Below are 23,172 nucleotides of genomic sequence, written 5' to 3'. Positions count from 1 at the left end.
AGATTGATAGTTAGAAAGCATACATTTTTTAATTTACCATCCCGTTTCTTATTAGATTAATTGGATAATATCGGATAACACATAAATATCAAACTGGGCAAAGGAAAATATTTCTTATTGTTTCAAATAAATTTGTAAAAATATACTTTATTAATCACCATAAATGTTAAACTTTATATATGTGTGTGGTGTCTCTCTCTCTCTTTCTCTCTCTCTGTGTGTGTGTGTGTGTGTGTGTGTGTGTGTGTGTGTGTGTGCGCGCGCGTGTGTATGTTCCTAGATATCGCAAAAATTTCTCTACCTAGGACAAAATTTCAATTGAAATTCATCTTCAAGTTTATTCGATTTAATGTAGGAGAGTAAATTTTTGATTTTATTTTGCACTCTCATCTTCTATTTGGTTTATACTACCTTCTGACCACAAAACCCACAACCCAGGATGAAATTATAGCCCTTTTTTAATTTTTAACTAATATTTTTAATAAGTTAATTAATTGAAATTAAAGATTAGCCAAACTAATCGATTATAATGGATTATATTTCATCATAAATTTAGTTACAAAGTTTTATCTTGGATAGGATAAAGAAAAATGAGAGTCAGATAACGTCCTAATTGTTTTGATCATAACTTGGTATGGAAACAGAAAAATTAATTAGTAGGAATAAAACGCCAGAAAGAAAAGTAAAGACAGAGAAGGCTAACGATAATCAATGTAGTTTGCCCGTAAATAAAAAAATAAAATTGATTAAGAAAAAACAAATGAAAAAATAAAGTACAATGTTTTTTTGTTTTTTTTTACTGGGGCTTCCGACATCTGGGTCATTTCAGCCACAAACTAAGTCAAGTCAATATTCTATTTACACTTCTATTTACAAACACTACATTCATACAGATAAATACATTCATACACATAAATACATCCATACAATACACTCATTCCGTTTGGTCGGTGGAGTACTTGATATTCCTCCACCGACCTATACTCGAACTAAACTAGATTGGGGTCGATGGAGTACTTTTATAAATATTCCGCCATCGACCCCGAACACATACTCATACGCTCTCATCGTTCGAGGGGCGATGATGATGTTATATTTCACCCTCACCCCTCGCCATTCACGCTAATAAATACATGCACTCAGACAAACATATAGACACACAACACATGAGACATACTATATACAATAAAAAACCCCAATTTCCCGTAAAAATCGGAACAGGGGACCCTGAAACCCGCTGCAGTGCTCGAGTACCTTCTTCAGATTGGATGGCATGCCTACGCGCTCCCTGTAGGGAGCCAAGGCATGGCATGTTTCCAGTATGTGGGACACATCGAGCAATACAATGTTGATCGCATCTACAAACCCATGGTGAGCGTTCAAAGAAGCTCTGGTCTTTTTAGTTTTAATGTAAATATAAATAGATGAATAGGAAAGCATATAAAACTATTCTTTCATGCTCATACATTTCTCTTATTCGTACTTATCTGTTGAGAAAAACAAATCGTATTTTTTAATTTTTTTTAGTCCCACAAGATTAAGCCTGCGTATCAATAAATATACAACAATTTTGGATTTTGAATCTAGGTAGCATAAATGAAATTAACGTATTTCTCATAGAACATTTAAGATATTTAAATATTTTAAATTAATTATACTTTTTATCTTAAGTCTTGGTTTAGATGAAAAAGTCAGTGTCACGAGCAGGTTTCAAACCCACGACCTTCGGCTCAATAGGCTTCTAGAAGTCACGATAGCTCAAGTGGTTAGAGCAGCGGCGTATTGAGCCGAAGTTCGTGGGTTCAAAACCCGCTCGTGATACTAACTTTTCCATCTCAACCAAGACTTTAGATAAAAAGTATAATTAATTGATACAATTAAATAGGTCAATTACGCTAAACATACATGGATTAATATAATATTTAAAAACGTTTTGTTTTTCCAATTGAGCGGGGGAAAATTTGCAGATTCACCATTTTTAAAGTAATTATAAGGCATTATTTGTAAAATAACTTTACCCATTTTTTTTTAGGCATTTCTTTTTTAATGAAATCAATTTCAAAGAGGGGCAAAATAATATTGACTTTTTATAGTCAATATGCAAAACTATCATTTGCGAGTCTTTATAAAAATGTGGCCTTTTATTCTAACGCCGTCTATTGTATTGAAATCTGTTTGGTTCAAAATGTAATATTTTCCGTAGAATTGATGATATTAAAATTTCATTAAATTGGCACGTTAAGCCGACCTGGTGAGAAACCTTTTTCAAATGTGATGCCATGAGTGTTTGTACACATTTTTTTTCGACTTCATTTATTTGTATCTACAACTGTACATGTATTATATACAACCAACAGATTGGATTTCAGATTATGTGTTTGGCATTATGGGCGTTATAGAGAAAGCTACCCATTGGCAGCCGCTCTGAATTAATGAAATGATATTAATCATTTAAGAGGTCTCTTAGCCATATTCTTTTCAGACGTTTACGTGGTAATTGTGTGGAATGGAGTAATCGTATTTGTGTGTTGGTGTGATTTTGTAATTTACTATGAAAACGTCTGTAATATGTTTTGATGGATGAAAAAACTGTTGGGATTTGAAGATCTCTGTGAAGTGTATTATTGCTTACATAAAAAGGGGCAGAAACAATTAGTCTCAAAATTTTGGATTGAAAACTTTGTAATCTTTGAATATTGGAACACTTCGCCGATCCATATACTTGGCACCCGTACATCCAAATAGGTTTGAGTAGGTATGTGTATGTCGAAATTTTTGATTTTAATGGTAATTTTGATTGTCGGTTGAGTAGGTAATAAAGAATTTTAAATCGTTTGTTCAGTGTCTGTTTTTTTAATCGTGTGTGTGGATTCCAAGTTAGTCTTCTATCAAATATAAGTCCTAAATAGTTAACTTTGTCGGATTGAGGAACAGGATTTAAAAGAACTTTCGTTTCTACGAAAGATAATATCACAAAGTAAAAAACGCATTGATTTGTTCTGGATATTCCTTAGTGATCATAAACTTAATAATCTTCTAGATGTTCCTTTTCAACGCAAACGGCATTAGATGAAGTTGCATTCTTTTTGTAATTTTCAAAGAAGTAAGTTTTTTCGTGTAGGCCACATGCCCATTCACCGATTTAGTTTGTAGTTTTGGGTAATAGGTCTTTTAATAATTTGTCATTTTATTTGCTATCATGTTTTCCAAATAGCTGTTGATTTCTTCTTTCATATTATTTTCTAAAACAGATCTAACGTCTTTCTCAATCGACTAATAAATAAGACTATTTGTAAACTCATCGCTAATTATAGTCAGAGAAATTGCGTTTATTTTTGAAAACTTTCTCCGTAACTTTAGCCGCATCATATTTTTTTGTATTCTTACTACTCCAATGAATAATAAAGTTTATTTTTACTACTTAATGTTGTTTTATTTTTGAGTGGACAAGTGGACAAAGGAAAGGGCTTTTTTTATTGAAGACAAACACCTCGAGGACAAGTGATAATCACCTTGAAAGCTTTATCGAAAATAATTCATGGTAAGCAATTAGTGGAGGAAGGGTCATAGCCGTTACACAGGTGCTTTAATGTTTTATTAAAGAAACGAGTATGTTAGAACTTACTTAAGTACGATTGGTTGTTATAAAAGTAAAAGACTATAGTTATTCTTGGTTTCCTTACAAAAGTCGATAAAGACCTAATTTTTTACAAAATAATAATGGCAAGCCAAAAATTAAAACCCAGAAACAATTAACTAGAACATCTAAACGATTTAGAAAAATTATATTTCTTATAATAATTATCTCTATATAATTGCTATAAACCTTCAATATTACAAGTTTATAATATAAATCATGGAAATATTCAGTTCCTTGGTAAAGCACTTGAGGTAAATCTTTTTCAATCCAATCAAGAGGACTTTGAATATATTGTTAATAATTTACAATGTAACAAATGGTCTTCTTACAAACTAAAACACCTAGTTTAAATCATGATTTGTAACGATTTTAATACAATAGTTTAAAGTAATCGTAGCCGGACATTTGTGAACTATTTCCAAAAATCCATGCTCCTGTTGTTATGATTATTAGTTATTATGAAAAATAATTATTTGGCTAATAACCGGGGCATTAAATTTTATTTAAAAATGTCATGAGGCGAAAAGCTACAAACTAATGTCGATTGTATATTTAAAAAAAAAAAAAAAAAAAAAAAAACTGTGAATTATCTAAGACCCAATGAATGATTTATTTTTTTAAATATGTTAAAATGTGTGGTGTTCAGTGACCGTTATTCAATGATTATTCGGAGATCGTGAGATGCGGTCTGGTGTGAAGTAAGTTTTAGAAAAACATTTTCTTTATCGTGCTAACGTTTCGATCTTTATTGAGATCGTGTTTAGGATCACATCCTACATGTATGTGTAAAATTTAAGCCATGTTTATAAATCCCAGTCCCTGAAGATGATCTCAATCAAGATCGAAACGTTGGCACGACAAAGAAAATGTTTTTCTAAAACCTACGTCACACCAGACCGCATCTCACGATTTCTGAACAGTTATATATTAAAATGTTAATAATAAACTTCATAAAAAATAAAAATTTGATATAACCTACTTGCCTTTAGATTTTGTGTAAAGTTCGGTTTGTTTGAAACATATTACAATATAGCCGTGTTCTTTACAATAGTGGTTGGGTAATAATAAATCTAAAATCTAGAACTTCTTAACTAGAACATCTAGATGCCGATTTTACAAAATCATCAAATTATCGAAAACAAAAACCCTAGTTACTATTACTAAGAAACGCTTGCTGCAATTTATTTGGTTGATGATATGGCAAAACTTCTTATTGCAATGCTCCTAAGCTCGTTGATATAACTATTACGTAAATATCGAAAACAAAATTTAAAAAATATGTAGAGAAATTCTGATGAAAAAATGACGAACCTTTATACCACATTACTGTCTTGCATAAATCTCTAGTCTTCTAGAAAATTATTACTTGCCTACTATCAAATCCATAAAAAAACTAAATTCTATCAATAAATCGTACCTTTTCTTTTGCATGAGTATATCAGTTGTTTGATTCTTCCCCATGTCTCTATTTTTGTAAAGTTTGATTTTCCGTCTACCACAGCCCCAATTCTGCCTTTTCAACTGCGATCCCTTTTGTTTCATTCTCCCAAACTGTCTGGAAATGTTTATATCAGAAGTAAATTCGTAGCTGGTTTTACGTACGTTTAAACTTTTATCATTTTATATATACAATATATATAAAACAATATATACAATATATAAATATACAGTTAGTTGGTTTGGTTTTTCCAATTTTCACTTGGCTCGCCGTCATCTAATTGCACATTGTAGGCATCGGCCAGCTGTATCCAGCATTCCTAACAGGATTATTCACGTTTTATATCTCTGGTTACTAGATAGGTTAATCTGTCCCTTGAATTATTTGGCAAGATCTTAAGTACATAAGAGAACTGCAGCATTAGAACGAAAGTGAACATGAAATTCCTTCCTGTTTCTAAATGCAAAAAATATGCCGGTGTATAATTTGGCAGACAAAACATCCGTTTTATAAATAATCTTGTTGCACTTTCTCAAGCTCCGCATAGCGTACATATCCCCAAACCTGACAAACTTAACAAATAATAGCACACACCACCGTATAAAATAATTATATTTTACGGTAATACTTATTGCCTCCGTGCTATTAATTTTTGCTGTTAATGTCTTTCAAAGGGACTTGAAATTCAAGGAACTGTTTAGTCTTACCCGGAGACCTGATGAGCGCCGTTCATCGCCATAACCGTTCCATCCACCAACGCTCCATAGGTTTTATTGCCAAGCAAAAATTTCAGCCAAACATATAAACCTTTTTTAATTTTAATCATAAAATAAATCATAAAAACGACAATTCAATTTTTTTAAATTTAGCTTATTTATTTAGTTTTTAGTATTATTGTTTAAATGACATTATGGAATTTCCATATTAGCCAAGAAACGTGATATATATATTTTTTTTTGGGGGGGGGAGAAGGGTTGCCTGAAAAAAGGGCCAGGGCCGCGACGGTGGGAATCGAGTGCCTATTGGTGAAGAGAAAAGAAAGATGATAGAACTAGAAAAAACTGTAGATAGAAGGGAGTAAGTTGCGTAAAGAGAGGGACTGAGAGAGAGAGAGAGTGAGGGAGTGAGTGAGATAGAAATTGTAGATAGGTTACAGAACAGAACAGAGAGATAGAGAAAAGAGAGAGAGAGAGAGAGAGAGAGAGAGAGAGAGAGAGAGAAAGACATGTAGATGAACAATTGGTAGTAGATAGAGATGAATAGATAGATAGATAGATAAAGAGAAGAGAAAGAGAGAGAGAGAGAGAGAGAGAGAGAGAGAGAGAGAGAGAGAGAGAGAGAGAGCTAGAAAAAGACAATAAAGAATATTTTTAAAATTATTTATACGTTATATAATTTAAAGTAATTCGAAGAGGGCTAAGCGTTCAAGTACTAGTAAAATTTTAGCCAAAATAAGTACATATAATGTCTATTGTGTTTTGTTTTATTTATGAAATGTAAGTATTGCCATATTGATATTTTTTACGACAAAACTGTTTTAAGATAAAATTAAAAGTTATAAATGGTAATCACTTATATTTGTTTTAAAAAAGTAAGTAAAGGTGTCATTGTTACAAAATTTGGAGGGGACAATTGAGTTCAAACTAGAAGGCTATTCTCAGCAAATAAACTCGACGGCACTATTAAAAATATAGTGCGCTAATTAAAAAAAGTAAATATTTGCAAACGGCGTCTCCTCGGGTTAGAAATCAAAGCCAAATTTGAAAAGGCTAGAGGGGGAAAGCGGAGTTATAAAAGGGGGAGACGAGAGCAACTCCTCTAGTCGCGTGCGAATACCCGAAGGGTGAAAGTCAGACCGGGCAACGGTTGAGTTCACCTGGAAAACCAAGATAAGTCGTAACAGTTTCAAGACTCCGGTTCGATAAAAGACAAGACAATGGTGGACGAGAAGAAAAAAGTGTCGAACTTGGACGCCAATTCCAACGTTAAGGATGTCGGAGGGAGCGTGCCTGCGGAAGAGGACTTGATGGACTTTGATGACCTCCTGCCGTACATCGGCGAATTTGGACTTTACCAAAAATTACTGTTCCTCATGATGATACCGTTCCTATTTTCCGTCGCCTTCGTTTATTTTGCACAGATCTTCGTCACACTCGTCCCAGAAGACCACTGGTGCAGGGTTCCGGAGCTCGAAGGACTCCCACAAGAGTTGAGGTATGGACAAAGCAAACGTTAATAAAAAAAAAAAAAAATTATTTTATGCAAAACATGAAGCAAAGATGTTTGAAAACTGTAAAACAATGGAAACTAAAATAAATTATTTGCTTCAAATAATTTAAGTTTCTAATATGCCAGTCATTGATAACATTGATGACAATGGTAAAAACTATTTTTACATCAATAGTAATATTTAAAAAATAAAAACGAACTGCTATATTTTGATGATATAAAAAATTGTCAAATAGTAAAATTTTTAAATAATCAAAGGTGAAAAATAAATATTCTTAAGATGAACAAGTTTGTCAAAGTGAATCTTCTGTTACATTATTTTTTATGATTACCGTTTGAATGGTTTTAAATATAAAAATTACTATCTTGCCTGAAACCTTATCACAACGAAATTACAAATGCTTAAGTTTAAAATTAATTATTCATTCAGATAAGTTTGGATCAATTCTTTTATTTTATTATCATTTATTTATTTAAAATTTTGACTATTCCTTGGAAGAGAAATGTCTTTAAAAAGGGATCATGATAATTTTTACAAATTTAAATAGCACAAATTAAATTAAAAAGACATAACAATTAGTCAGCTGCATTTTAAAATTATCCCAAATCAAATATTAATAATAATGTTTTACTAATTTTATTATGAATTTTTATCAGTCGGTCACGACAGGATTATGGGGCAAAAAGACAGAACAAGTCATCATTACTATTAATGATACTTTACATATAAAAAAAGCAATTTTAAAAAACTAACAAAAAATTATTACAGATATTTTTCAGGCAATAGAAGCCTTTAAAATAAAAAAATTTTAAATCTAGTATCAAGGGTGAAAAATAAATGTCCTAAAATCCAAAAGGTTTGGCAACGCTTCCATTTCATTAATTATTAATTTTTCGGGTTTCAAAATGATTTTTTTCAAATTTAAATCGTATAAATTAATTTAAAATGCCGTAAAAATTAGGGAACATTAGCCAGATTATATTAATTTAATAATATTCTTAATTTCATTATGCAATTTTTATCAGTCAGTTACATGACGAGATTTGATAAAACGGCCGAAAAACGATTGCAAGGCTAGCCAATTAAGGTGCATCAGTCTTCACTTTTGAAGTACTCGTGCGTAAAAAGTGTTCACAATTAAAAGCAAAATTTCCAAAGGGATTGTCGATTTATTCGTAAAGTGAACAATTAGTATACAACACGACTGTCTGATTTTATTGCAGATAACTTTTAACCCAATTACACAGTTTGTGCGATCGTTCTTCGCTACGGTTTATAAGTCAGGGCCAAGACAAATAATTTCATTCCATTCGATTAATAATTATAAGAATATAATCAAGGAGTTGAAACATAATCTTTTTATGGTGTGACAATTTTTTTGGTCATAACATAAGTTTAAAATGAGAGGACGATAATCAGGCGAAAAGCATTAGACATATATCCGAGCTTTCTTCCCAATGGGCCCTGATTTTCTTAAAACATGGTTTTCTACCTTTTTAAAGATTGTATTCCGAGATTAATATGATGATGTAATTCGAGATCAGTCAATTATTTTAGGATTAGAAAATAACATGTCGGATTGTATTGAATAAGATTATAGATATATATACATAGAAAGTTACAGAAATGAAAAGACGCTATCAGCAAAGCAGGCAAAATAAAATTTGCTTCTGAAAAATATTCTTCGTATTTGTTTAAGCTTGCAATTTAACAAATTAAGCAGGGATTTTTATACCAAACAAAAAATTTTTGAGTTGAATCGGCCGGAGGTATATGTTTTATATCTCCGTCTGGCATACCAATTAAAAATTCCTATCCAAATTCTGCAGTATTAGGACCGTTGAAAAGATGCATTTCTCAAAATTATGATGTTGAGAGTGAGATTCACATTTTGTAAATGATAATTCTGCTCACAGATTTGTTGTTTACAACGATCCATATTTCAAGCATTAAACACTCATCATCAGATTTAATGAATTACAAACGCGTCTCTCGACACGAATTGTAAAATGAACCCTCCGTCAAGTTGAATAATAATGTCCTCAATTTTGAACCTTGTCTTAATAAATATGTTAGTGGAATGATCATTTACAAAAATTGGATGTATTTCTATTTTTTGAACCTCTATTGACAAAGTTTGTTTTTTTGTCATTATAAGTGAAATTTAAAAAAATTCCAATAATTTATTTCACTCAAGTTTTGATTTATTTGCGATAACCACGTTTTTTCCATTACGTGTAAGTAATCTTCTCATAGTTATCGTCATTTCGGAAAACAACGGAGCCAATATGAAAGAGAAAATTATAAAGAAGACAAATATTTTTTATTTGACCAGAAATTTTTGTTTCATTTAAAGGTGCAAAAAACAAGAATCAACTTTGGTTTTAATAAAAAAATATTTTACTCTATTTTATTACACCATTTGGTCTAAAATAATTCAATATCTGCAGTATACCTTGCTGGCTGCCATACAAATTTCATACATTGGAGCTGAGTAAAGTTTAAAATATGCCAATTTAGGCTACTCACTACTGAGTTTTGACTGAAATTATTTCTCCTTTTAGGCAAATAAAAGCAATTTGTTGGTCGCCTACGACATGAATTGTCATATAAGAAATTATTTAATTTTGGCAAAATATTTTATTAAACATTTGAATTTTTTTTTACTAAAATTAAATTTGTAAGACCAACGTAAGTAAACACTATGGAAATTGTTGTATTTAAAAAAATAAATAACGCGTTTTTACAAAAAAAAAAAAATGCTTTTATGCTATATGGTTTGATATTTGTTCTACATATTGCACATAATACCTAAGCTAAGTTTTACATTTACATTTTTTTAAAATAACGTAAGTAGAAAGAAAGGTCAATGTAAACACATAAACATCTCTTCTTTATCGACCAGTTTTCTTTTTTTTTCTATAGCAATAATCGTTTAATAAAAAAAATCTTATCGCGTGTGAAAAATCTTAAACGACTATTTTGAAACAAAAGGCAAGTTCAATGTCAAAATCAGATTGATATTTATCAATATTAGTCATTTTCATTTATAGATAAGTGTAAATTACTAATCGAGAACTTGAGAAATTAGTCATCCTTTTTTTCTTTACCAAGACGTTCTAAGAAAATAAATTTTAACGATTTATTATATAGCATTTATTGTGTAGCAATCCAATATATTATGGTGTTTTTCCCCAGTTTATTAATTGCTCCAACGTTGAGGAAATATATTTTAAATAATTTAAATGTGAGTTAGAATTATGACACAAAAGATCAACCAATATACCATGATATTTTTAGCAAATTGCAGAAAGTTTTGTTTTTTTGTATATTTCATAATAAAACACTGCCGGCTTGCTTCCAATCGATTTCCTTTCCACTTAACCGCCTTTATCAGCTTTGCACGTATGGCTTCATGATCTGGGCAGTCGTATAAAATATGGACCTCATAGGCAATTCTAGGCTGCATCCGGAGTGATATTTAACCTGGATAAATAGTCATGGATTATTCCATGGCTATTTAGCATTTGCATTTGCGTGTAATAGAGTTATGATGGTGTTTTTCAAAACACCTTAAACACCGGGGTGTCATATGTCAAAAAACGCAGTAGTGATCTAAGGTAGATAATTAGCAGAACGTCCGATATAATGTATAATTGTAATATTACCATAAGTTACTGCAGTTTTTTTTAAATAATATACAGGTTTTTCCAATAAATATAGTCATTCCTGAATTTATTGTGTCAATGGCTAACAGAAGGAGATAAAATAACAATGGGTAACAAATTACACAATGAAAAAAAATCTGTGTTGTCATGAAATTGGTGACAAAGCGATAATTTCTATTTGCAATTTGTAAATCTTCTTCACATAAAAAAAAAAAATTGATAACGATATTTGTTCTTATGCTTCTTTGAAATTTGACAGCTTGTGTATTTTTATCTATGACATTTTTAAATAAATATTTATTACGCTAATAAAATTTGATTTTTTATCATGAAAAAGACATGTTAGCTGACAAATGTATATTTAAGATTTAAATGTACCGAACTGTACTGTAAGTCTGTCCTGATTTCGTTGGTAAATAAGTCTCGTCTCACTAGTCAGTTCTAAAAGACCTCGAATTCCTGACATATTTTGGAGGCATTAAATTTGTACTATTCAAGGTTTATTGATCAAGTAACACGGCCTAGGTATCGATTTTAATTTCAGTTTTGGTAATTATTAACTGGTAGAGTACGTACACGTTATTTTTACCCCTTTGTATAAGTAAAATTTCAAAATAATATACATGAGAGCTGTGTGGTAATTTAGTGACCGTTAGTCGACGATTATTCGGAGATCGTGATATGCGGTCTGGTGTGACGTAGGTTTTAGAAAAACATTTTCTTTATCGTGCCAACGTTTCGATCTTTATTGAGATCATCTTCAGGGCCTGGGATGTATAAACATTGTTTAAATTTTATAAATACATGTTTTTTCACTTCCTACATGTATTTGTAAAATTTAAACAATGTTTATAAATCCCAGGTCCTGAAGATGATCTCAATAATGACCGAAACGTTGGCACGATAAAGAAAATGTTTTTCTAAAATCTACGTCACAGCAGACCGCATCTCACGATCTGTTATCGTCTCAAAAAGCTAATATCGATGATAAAAAATAGTCATGTAATCAGTGATGATCTAAGTAAATGTGGTTTCCTCGGCAAGGATTTCAGGCGAATGAATATCCGCACAATATTGATACCAAACGAAAAAACCTAAGAACTCGTTTTTATTAATGACCAGTCATTAAAGACACTTTTAAATAGTTCACACAAGAAAGTTTGTGATTTTTATTGATCCTTTGTGATTTTTACTAATTATAATTTTTTATAAAATGGTCAATGTTCATATTCCAGTGAGAAAATCTTTTTGGCTAAAAAAAACCGACAGACAGAAAACAAGTGCTTATGTTAAATACAGTTGTTAAAAACATCACTCATTAGTAGTTCAATTTTCATATCCCTCTGAGAATATCATACTCTGTAAAAAATACCTGAAGGAAAAAAGTTTGCACTAATGTCAAGGTGTTAAAAACACGACTCATTAGAACAGTTCACATATGAGAATTTTTCAGTTATTAATCGTTTATTGATCTATACTAATTTATTGGCCAGTTGTCGAAAAGTGACTCTTAAGCGTAGTTCACACATGATACTTGGCCACAAGAGGTTCATAATTTATTGATCCTTCATGATTATTGATATTTTTAACTTTTATCTGACAAAAAATTGTCAAAATTCATATCATACAGTCAAAAGCCTCCGATCGATAAAAATAAAAAGTGACATAAAAAGAACAAATTTTTCTTATTGGCCTGTCATTAAATAAACTATTTTTCCAAGTAGTTGATACACGAGAATTTCTCTAAAGCAGGTCACTGATTCATTGATCCATTCTAAGTTGTAATAATTATAATTTTTTGAGCTCGAATTAAAAGATATTTATTACCAAATCACAGACAAAAGACTATGGAATACAAAAATCAGATGATAGAAAGAGAAAAAACTTAAAGCGAACCGTCATTTAAAAGTGACAGCATAGTACACACGTTATTTCGTCAGAACAGGTCAATGATTTATTGATCGTTCATGATTAAACCTCCAGTTGAGAAAATTTCGGAGTGTCAGATAAAGAATAAGTCATTCAAAACGTCACCTCTAAACGTAGTTCACACTTGAAAGATTCAGAGGTCAAGAAAAATAAAGTTTTGACTAAAAAATAGCAAATTTTCAGTATTTACTAACAATTGAAAAACGTTACATTTAAACGTACTCCCCGCATGAAAATTTATTATTAATAAATTATAATAGTCAATGATTCATATGTAATGATTTATATTATTGTGTAAATATTAATCAAATGTTCTTTTTATTATAATTGACTTGTAATTATTAAGATAAAATCCTCGAGTCTTAAAAATGAGAAAGTGATAGGTATAGAACAAATTTTAAGTATTAATTATAATTCCCTTTTGCTTAAATTAAAATATCAATATTGATTACACACAGACGAAAGTCTGGACTGGAGAAACAAAGAAGAGGCAGAAATAGAAGAAGTTTTCTGTAATTACCAGTCATTAAAATGGCCTTACTTAAGCGTAGTTCACACATGATAATTTGTCAGAACTAAGTAGGTCAATGATTCATCTATACAGCCTATTAATTGTAGAATATACCCTGTTTCTTTTCAAAGTACATTATTACCCGCTGAAAATAATCTCCGGTCTAATTAAAGAAATGTCACAGAGTGAAGAAGTGCCAATATTGAAAAATCACTCAAAATGTCACACTTGTGCCTATCTCCGATAATATCCACTATATGAGAAATTACCAAAACTAAGGCAATAACACATCATTGTTTCCTTTAGAAACAAATAATGATGGTGGTGATCATACACAAATAAAATATAAGCAACACAAAGATGATGAGTCTCAATTTAATGACTTTTGGATAAATATTCTTAGTCTAAACTATGAATTTAATTTATTTTAAAGTTCACAACCAACACGGTCTGGCCAGGATGTTTTTTTCTTGATTTAAGATACAATTAAGCTTCAATTGGGTAAAAGAATGATAACTCTTTTGGAAAATGAAAAAACAAATGTGACACAAGGAGGACGAGCGTTCAGTACTGACCAGGGTCAATAAAAGTCAACCCAAGCGATTACTCATAAAATTCAGAACAATTTGGATGGTCAGACATGGCCGAGCTGTGCTCATTGACCTTAAAAAACAAATTTAAGTCAAATTTTGTCTACCCACAAATCTTCTGATAAAAAAAAAGTTACTAAATGTTCTGAACTGGCCAGTCAAGAAAAGTCCACACATGAATGATGGAAGTATTATTCTATACATATATTTTATATTAATCTACAATAATTTTGCCGCTGTCTTTTTGAAATATTTATCAAAGTGATAAGCATAACCTCTCTAAAACATCGTTTGAATCGCTATGTGAGCTACATGTTAGACTATGTGGACGGGATCAGTCGAGGTCTCTGTTTATCCATTTTTCTTAGGGATTCAAACTCTCTCACTTTCTCTCTCTCTCTCTTTTCACTTTCAATCTCTTATTCCCTTATTTATCTATCCATCTATGTATTTTCTTATCTGTCTTACGTTCTCTCACTCATTACACATAATTTTTTTCTAGCTCGTTCACACACAAACACAATCTCTCCCTTTCTATATCTGTCTTTTACTTTCTCAATATAATTTCCTCTTTTTCCCCTCCATCGCTTTCCTATTCTATCACCCTTTTTTCTCGTTCTGTCTCTTTTCTTCCCTCCTCGCACTTTTTTCTCTCTTACTCTCTTTTTTACATATCTGCTTTTCTTTCCCTCTTTTCATATTCTCAATTTCCTCCTTACTTTTGTTTCTGTATTCTTTCTCTCTCTCTCTCTTTTTCCTTTAAACAAATTTGTACGGATAAAGTAATGACTAATATATAATATTATAATATAAAATAATAATAAAATAAATTTAATGATAACCTCTCCCTACTACCTTTCTCACTCATTTTCTCCCTCTCCTTCTCTCTCTCTCTCTCACACTTTCTCTCTTTATTTATTTATTTTTTGCTCTGTCGTGGTCAAATCGGAAATGAACAAATAAATTTAACTTAACTTTTGATATGAACTGCTTGGTAAAATTAAATTTCATGATATCCTATCTCTATTTTTCTTTATCTCAATCACTTTCTTTCTCCTTCTCTCCTCTTTCTTTATATAGAATATTCTATATTTTCTCTTTCTATCTAACTTTTTCTGTCTCTCCTCTCTCTCACCCTTTCTTTTCACTTTTCTCTCTCCGTTATATCTACCTCAAATTTATCTGTTATCTGTCTATTGCGCTTGTCTGATACTATTAAATGCTTCAAGCAGAAACATTCTTTAAATTATAAAATTTTATTGCGTACTCAAAAAGTCTCTCACAAAAGTCGTCTAACATATGCGTTAAGAATTAAACGAAAGGCCCAACAAAAAATTACTCATTTACACAAATAATTAGCTTTAACGTGGCTTATGTGATTCAATGTCGATTGATTTATTTAAAATAATCACTCGAAAGCATAGATAAGCATCTTTTGTCGAAGAAAGACAAACAGCACTGCTGGCATAAAAAAAAAATTGCCAGTGCCTTTTTAATAACTTGTGTCACAATCCTGTGTCCGACAAGGATCGTTTGAAAATAAAATAATGTCGTTAATCAATCTCAACCTTGCCCCAGTGCTCGATATTCAAGAGTTAATGGGCTTCTGGGACCGCTACTCATGCAACTCCGAACCGGTTTCGGCGCATTCTGTTATTATAAAATGTAAGCGGTCGCATTACAGCGTCAGCTCCAAAGCAATTCGGGCTTACCTAGTTGGAAAAAAAATACAAAAGCACTTTTCGTCCTTTGTCATATGAATTAACAGCTCCGATCGGCGTTTCGCAACGCAGGAAATTCCAATCGAAAGGTCGGATTAATATATGTGGAAACTTTTTTTCTATCTTTACACATTGCAAACGTTAACGACACATTATTTTGACAAATCAGCAGTCGATAGGAATTTTGAACTTGGTGCCCTTGATTCTCGAGAGGTTCATGAAAACCTTCATAAAAAAACTTCAAAGAGCGAACTTCACGACTAAGGCTGTCAGCTTCAATTGGGACAAAATTAGTAACTTTGACACAACAAATCAATCAACTTAGACAATCCGTTCAAGCTAGCGACTATCTGACATCCCTTGAATCCTCCACGATGTAACCTACTCGCCCCATAATTTTAAGCGGCGTATAGTATCAGCCTAAGCTGCGTCAATGATTTGACCGGGCAAAAATCATAGCACAAATTTGTCAGATGCAACCACCTTTTTTTTTTTCAATTTATACGAATTTATTTGTGGAGTAAATTTATAGCAATCCCCGTTTACTAACACCTTAATTGATTTATTGTGGTAAACTGTGTTCTATGTCCTAAACAATGAAAATGCGCAGTGTTTTAGGGATGTCCAGCATCGTCCATTGTCATATGCCTTTCCAAAGTGAAATTCATCACGGTTGAAAATAAAGAGCGAGACGGGGTGGACCACGACATTATCATCATTCAAATTTTAAACCTTAACCCTGTCCCCAGTCAATTTGACTTGCTTTAGATTTCTTGGTATGCTAAACGAAGCGGATCCATCTGAAACAGTAATCAGTCCTCAATCATAAGTCATCAGACTTCATCCTTCTTCAAATAATGCACACAATACAAAAGAGGGCGGACGCATATGATGTCTGATCTCCGAGTACGTTCTTGATTTTTTACATACTTGTAATGCACTTTAAGTTGGTGTATACTTGACGTAGCAGTGCAAGACCAACCGGACCTGGACCCCATATTATTTTAAATGTTCGCCCATATGAGATGAGATCAGACCCCTTGAATAAACCACTACTTAAACTCCACAGTCTGTAAAGCATCATTTTGAAAACTAGCCTGCAAGATTATTCTTCAATTATTACCATTTTATGAGTTTTTTGTTTAATGAACAATGATATCAGAATCATTCTAATTTGATATCTCGTACGTTTTAGTGGTCGTTTTAGATATGAAGTTTTTATCGTATCTTCTGAACAGTTTGGGTCATCTTTTAGTAAACTATTCAATGTGCTTACTTTTGATCCTGATTGAATATTTTACAGTGTTGATTCGTATTGTGCTAGCCCTGTTTCTTATTTAAATTCATACCCTTTTCCACGTCAGGGTTAACAGTTTTATTTCGTACTAATTGATGGATATTAAGCACTTCTATACTATTTTAGTGCTTATGAATAAAATTGTAATGATTTCCCCGATTACCTCACTGCAAGAAAATATAATATTTTTGTTTACCTAGACAACGTCATACAACACTCAACATATTATCATGTCGTCACTCATAAAGATAATATATTGTCTGAGTTGTTTATTTTTAATAATTATGTCACTATTACACGCTCAAACGTAAAGCTTTCTCTCACTCTCTCTCTCTCTCTCTCTCTCTCTCTCTCTCTCTCTCTCTCTCTCTCCCGCTCCCTCTCTCTTTCTCCTCTCTTGTGTTATTGACTTTTTTTATTGCATACCTAGTATCTATCCGTTTCAAGGCCTAAAATTGTATTTGCCACAGAATTGGACATCATAGACTATTTTAGCTAAATTAGACGGAGTCGATTTTTATCGTACAAATTAACAAATTTGATCAAATTTCATCAGAAACTAATTCATCAATGATAATTATTCAAACAAATTTAATTAATGTTTGAGATTTACAACATCGTTTATGAAATTGGGCGTGTTTTCCAAATAATAACCTAGTAAAATTATAATTACTTCACGCGATATGTACACGTTTGGTTTTTAGCGTTTGCCAATTTTCAGCTTTAATAATCAGCTTTCAGTTTAATGCATTTTTTGATTTTTACTAAAAAAAATCTGGTCGCATGAATAATGTAAAAGAACTATTACAAACGTATACGTCCAAATTTTTCTGAAATTTATTTATTTATGTTTTTTGGTTTATTTTGGGGTTTCCCAAGATATTTCTTGTTAAATAAAATCTTGAACTACAAAACGAAATTAGTTTTATTTAAAATAGATAAAAAGACAAAATAGTAATGTCAGTTGTTTCCATCAATTGGACCTCTGTTTTATTTTAATTTTAGAGTAACAATACCAAAGATTAGTTGAAAAATAAATATTTCATTCGTTTGCATCAAACCATTATTATATTTTTTTATCATTTACCATTACTAACATCACAATCCATGTATAAAAAAAAATCAGCATAAAAATTCTGCAAACTCGATTAATTTCTTTTTCTTGCACGCTATATCTGGAGAAAATCAGTGTAAAATCGTTAAAATTAATACAGGGTGGTTCGCTATGATATACTTTAAAAAAATCGTAATAGTAGAATGTAAAAGGAGATAAATTCCTCAAAGACGGTTTTATGACACAATCCGTCCAGAAAGATTTTCCAGAAAGAAAAAAAAATTTATAACAATAAAAAAACTATATTATCTTGTATTGATAATATTTTTGTTATTATTTTATACTGTAGCTTGTTTTTAAAATTTATTTTTTATCTTGATCCCCTCCATTCCACGCAGACCATCAAAAGCACAGTTTCTTAAAAAGTAGACTTTATTTAAAAAATAGATAAAAATATATCGATTTCGGGGCGCTGCCTACTCCCCGTCTTCAGCAGTTATGAATGTCAAGTGAAAATGAAACACTTTTTTTGAAAGTGTGTTTTGTCTACGTCTGTGAACAAAAAAACTACTAAATTAGGTTGTAAAATATGCCTTGCTGTATAGGAAAGACTAATGGATTTGATTTTTTTATATCAATGCAAGCTATAAAACCGACAATCAAGGTTCTATAATCATATTATAACCATATTAGGACAAAACGTCGTTTTTCTGTTTTGATTGAACCAGATTAACCTAAATTAAATCTAAATTGTCGGTGAAAACAAGGATATTAGGCTTTAAAACCAAGTACAACAATAAAAAAACGAGCGGACGTGAGCGGCTCAACCTCGAAAACAACTCAAGGGTCTTATGATTCAGACAAGGAAGAAATGCGGAAATGAGGAAATGGCTGTTAAAGTACAGTAGATCCGAGACCCGCTTAGCTAAACAAATATCCAAATACTGAAAAATATAATACGTTATACAAAATGATTGTATACAAAGTATCATTTACACATGTTTTTACACGTTTTATAACTTGTCAATTATCCAGGAGGAACGCTTAGAGTTATGTAAAAACTAAAAAAGTATTCATGTCTTAGTGCCTATCGTTGTAGAGTAAAGAAACGGCAAATACTATGGAAGTCCATGGTAATATGGAATTTATCTGTCAAAACAACATTGAATCTAACCAAATAATTTATATTCCTTGGATTATTATTTTCTCCATACAACAAATATTTAACAGCTCACTTAATCACTTTCACTTAAATTATTATGATGAATTAATTTTTAATTAACATTTACCACATCCCTGAATATATTTTTTTCTGACACATTATTATTTAAAAGAATTTCCTTTACGCCTAAATTTACTTACATGCGAATTTCCCTTACAGTTGCACTCAATATCACTAATTTTTCTTACATTACATTGCTTTTCAAACTTTCTCGTCTACTAGAGGTGTGCAGGGAAGTCAATTTTGATCGTTACTAACCATTTTGGTCTGCCTTTCCTCAGTGGGCTGGATTTTACCATCGTCAGTGTGTCTGTGAGATTTCTGCGAGGTCGTCTCTTTTATAAGGTTGTGAGGTTTGGGGTGCGTGTGTTGGCGTTATCTTTGAGCCTTTTTCAGTATTTGTGATCGACGGTCAATTCTATTTTTACTTTTTATCATGTTTTGATAGGTGTAAATGATGTATGTGCGCTATTGTTAATTTGTTTGTTTAAGAGGTTTTGACTGGTGTTTAGTGTTAGTGTGGGCATGTAAATTAATAAATGCAAATGCATCTACAATAACTTATTAGTAAAGAAACAAATTATTCTTCAAAATGAAAACCACCCGATCAATTCTTGGGCCATGCATTAAATTCCAGGATACGTCCCAGGCCACGTGTTTCCAACATTCAACTGAAATTGTCCATCAAAATAAACGAGGTTTTAAATAGATAGTTGGAAAGCTATAAAATGTTTTTAGCTAGTTTATTATTATTAATGATGCAATGTGAGGGGAGCTACGGTTTAAAGAAATTGATCCAAAATAACCATTTCGCAACTTTAATAATGTTTGTGCAATTTGTACTAGAGCACAGTTTTGTAAGTAGATTGGCAATTTTTAGAACAAAAGTGAACTTATCTAAAAGGAAATTCGGTGATAATCTAAAAATGCGGAAAAGTAACGTTAGAGTGGGGAAATTCCAGGTTTTATTTAAAGAAACGTGTTTTTCATAAAATTAAAAAAAAAAATCGTAACTTTTCAACGGATTGAGATAAAACTTAAGTTTACGGCATTGCACCCGACTTTAGATGTACTGTCAACAATTTCTTTTTTTAGCTGACCCCCTGTATGTTGATTTGAGATCAGCTATAAGAAATTTTCGATCCACTCTCCTTTGTATCATGTAAATTAGAAAAAAATTGCATAAACCGTCTATGATTTTAATGGTTTTGCAAACTTGCCAATTATTTAAAATAATTTTACTATCTTATCTGATCTGTCTTTTTCTCGTTTAGTTAAATATCTATAGTTGTTGGCCTTCTGTACCTTATTAAAAAACCCTTCAAGAACAGGCTAGTAAATGATGAAAACTTTTGATAAGCCTCCTAATAACAATTATTATTACAAATTCCGTAATTCAGTGATTTTAATTGACCTATCACAATTCGTTACTTCCTATATTAATCTATATTAAAAATTTATAAATTATAAAAATAAAAAACTTCAAAGCATGTTGTATGATGACATTCTTCAGAAAGCGATTTATGGTTCGAAGTTTTTCGTGCTTGAGTATAACTTATTTTCATCGGTATTAAGCTAGTAAAATAACTAACATGGAAGCGCAGGATCGAAACTAATGCGGTAAATCATCTACAGCAACTTGACAATAAATAAATTATTGGACTGGCCTCGTCTTGCCGATATATGTAAATCAAGACAAGCGGCAAATTAGGGATAAGAAGTGGGGTAGTTGGGGGCCGATTCAGGAAATGATTTGCATATATCCAATCTCAGTTCACCTGTTTCAGGTAAATAGATTAAAGCTTTTAATATTGGGACTTGTGTGGGCTTATCAATTTTTTGATAAAATCCGTGAATAAGATAAACAAAAATAATAATTTATTGAACATTTAGCCTCTAGTAGTGACGTATAATGGGATAATTAATTTTTTCAGTAGGCTAAACATTTTCTTAAAAATTAATTATTAATAAATATTATAATATGTTTTTTAAAACTTTTCTTTATAAATTGTATTTAAAAATTAGACATATTCATTGTTATAAAATTAATTGCCTTTTCTCTCACTGGGATGTACATTTTTGAAAACAAATCGATTCCATTGTAATCGCAAGATTTACTTAAAATGAACAAAATCGTTGACTAAACCTGGGACGCGTACAGCAGTTTTTACCAAATTTGAAGGTATTCAGTACTGAATAGTATGGTTTCAAGACAACCCGTTCAAAGTCCTGATGAATATAATATACTCCTCGAAAACAAGGAACTGAATGTTTTCTATAAAAATATTGTGTTAAATCTCAGAAGTACATCTTTATTTCTGAATAATTATCGATTATAGGTCGCTAACCACCGCACATTTACTTATAAGTCGATAAAATGGACACTATTTAAGCTGAAAAAAATATAAAGATCTAAATAAATAAATATTTTTATAAAACTAGAGTTTTTTCTATTACTTTAAAATTAAATTTAATTGCCTCTGTTTTGTCCTTTCATTTCAAGGTTTATCACGGTTTTTTCCCTTCGCAGTGAGAAAAGAAGGAAATTACAAGATATTAGTAAAAACAAAGATATTGCACTTAAACAAAACAGGTTCAGACAATTTTTTAAGGAAGAACCTTGCAGTTTATTTTATGGGGTTTGGGTTTTTAATCAAACAATGATTTTGTTCACTAGAACTTTGCTTTATGACATGTTCTCAGAAAGACCGGTTTAATTAATTTTTTTGTGTAAATACAGGAATCAAAATTGATAAAATACTCCTGTCAGTCGTGCCTGAAAATACTTTTTACTTGTGTTATGTAAGTATTTATGCGCTTTTACAATCAAATAATTGAAAAAATATGATGTACATCCAATAAAAGTAGAAAATAATTTATATACTTTTCTTGGAAGGAAAATGATATAGGAATAATTTTTTTATACTCCAAACAACGAAACACGTGACAAATAGCAAGTAAAAAAGTAAAATTGTCGTCAATATTATTTTAGTCAGTAGCATTATTATTTATTAGTAAATGAGAAAAGAGAGAGAGACTTAGAGAGAGTGAGAGCGTGAGAGAGAGGTAGACAAGGAAAGAGAAACCCAGTGGTGAAGAGATAGATGGATACATAGATAGAGAGTGAGAGAAAGAAACAAAGAGAGGCTGAGGGACAGACGGATAGAAAGACAAACAGATAGACAAAAAAGAGAATTTGAATAATAAAAATAGGGATTGGTGGGATGGAGGAAGATAGACAATTAAAAAGAAATTTAGAGAGGAAGAGATAAAGTGAGAGTGGGAGAGAGAGAGAGAGGAGAGAGGAGCCGGAGAGAGAGATTGTTAAAAAATCATGACAGATTTTAAAGTGAGTTGTTATAGAGAGGGGCTGGGTGAGAGAGAGTGAGTGAGCGAGAAAAGAGCGAGAACGAGTGAGAGAGAAAGGGAAAGAAGAGATGCCGTCCAATTTAATGGCAATTTTAAGATTAGTTCTCATTTGAGAATATTCAATTTTCATAATTGATTTAAAGATTCGTGATTGTGGAGTGTGGATTAAACTGTTGCTGTTCTCTTTTGCAATAGACAACCCACTATCCTTCCTACCTTCAAAATTTACATTATTAATATTCCTTTTGTTGATTCTGTACGCTACCTTGGTCTAACATTTGACAAACGCTTGACTGGAAGCTCCACCTAAAAACCATAAAGCAATCCTATCTATCTTCATTGAACCTTTTTCGTTTACTAGCTTCCACTCAATTCAGAGCCGAGAGAAGTAGTCTTTTAAGACTACACAAAACCCTCATCCAATCTAAAATAGAATATGGCTCGATTGCATATGGTTTTGCAAGTGAAAAACTGTAGATCTCATCAATCCTATTCAAAATTCA

The 23,172-nt window shown here is 31.4% G+C and overlaps 1 protein-coding gene across 1 annotated transcript in view; it reads left to right on the top strand.

Annotated features, from left to right (window-relative positions):
* Window positions 1-6,891: 6,891 nt before the first annotated feature.
* Window positions 6,892-23,172, top strand: part of LOC106674237 (carcinine transporter) — a 36,997-nt gene continuing 20,716 nt past the window's right edge. Inside the window, exon 1 of the mRNA XM_014406853.2 lies at window positions 6,892-7,292. Within this exon, the coding sequence (XP_014262339.1) occupies window positions 7,015-7,292 (278 nt within the window). The 5' untranslated portion in view covers window positions 6,892-7,014. The remainder of the gene's footprint in view (window positions 7,293-23,172) is intronic.

This window comes from Cimex lectularius, unplaced genomic scaffold (genome assembly GCF_000648675.2).
Source record: "Cimex lectularius strain Harlan isolate CLEC.00 unplaced genomic scaffold, Clec_2.1 scaffold308, whole genome shotgun sequence".
In the NCBI taxonomy this organism is placed as follows: domain Eukaryota; kingdom Metazoa; phylum Arthropoda; class Insecta; order Hemiptera; family Cimicidae; genus Cimex; species Cimex lectularius.
Note: the sequence above shows the minus strand (reverse complement) of the source record. Positions and strands in the feature narration are given on the sequence as shown.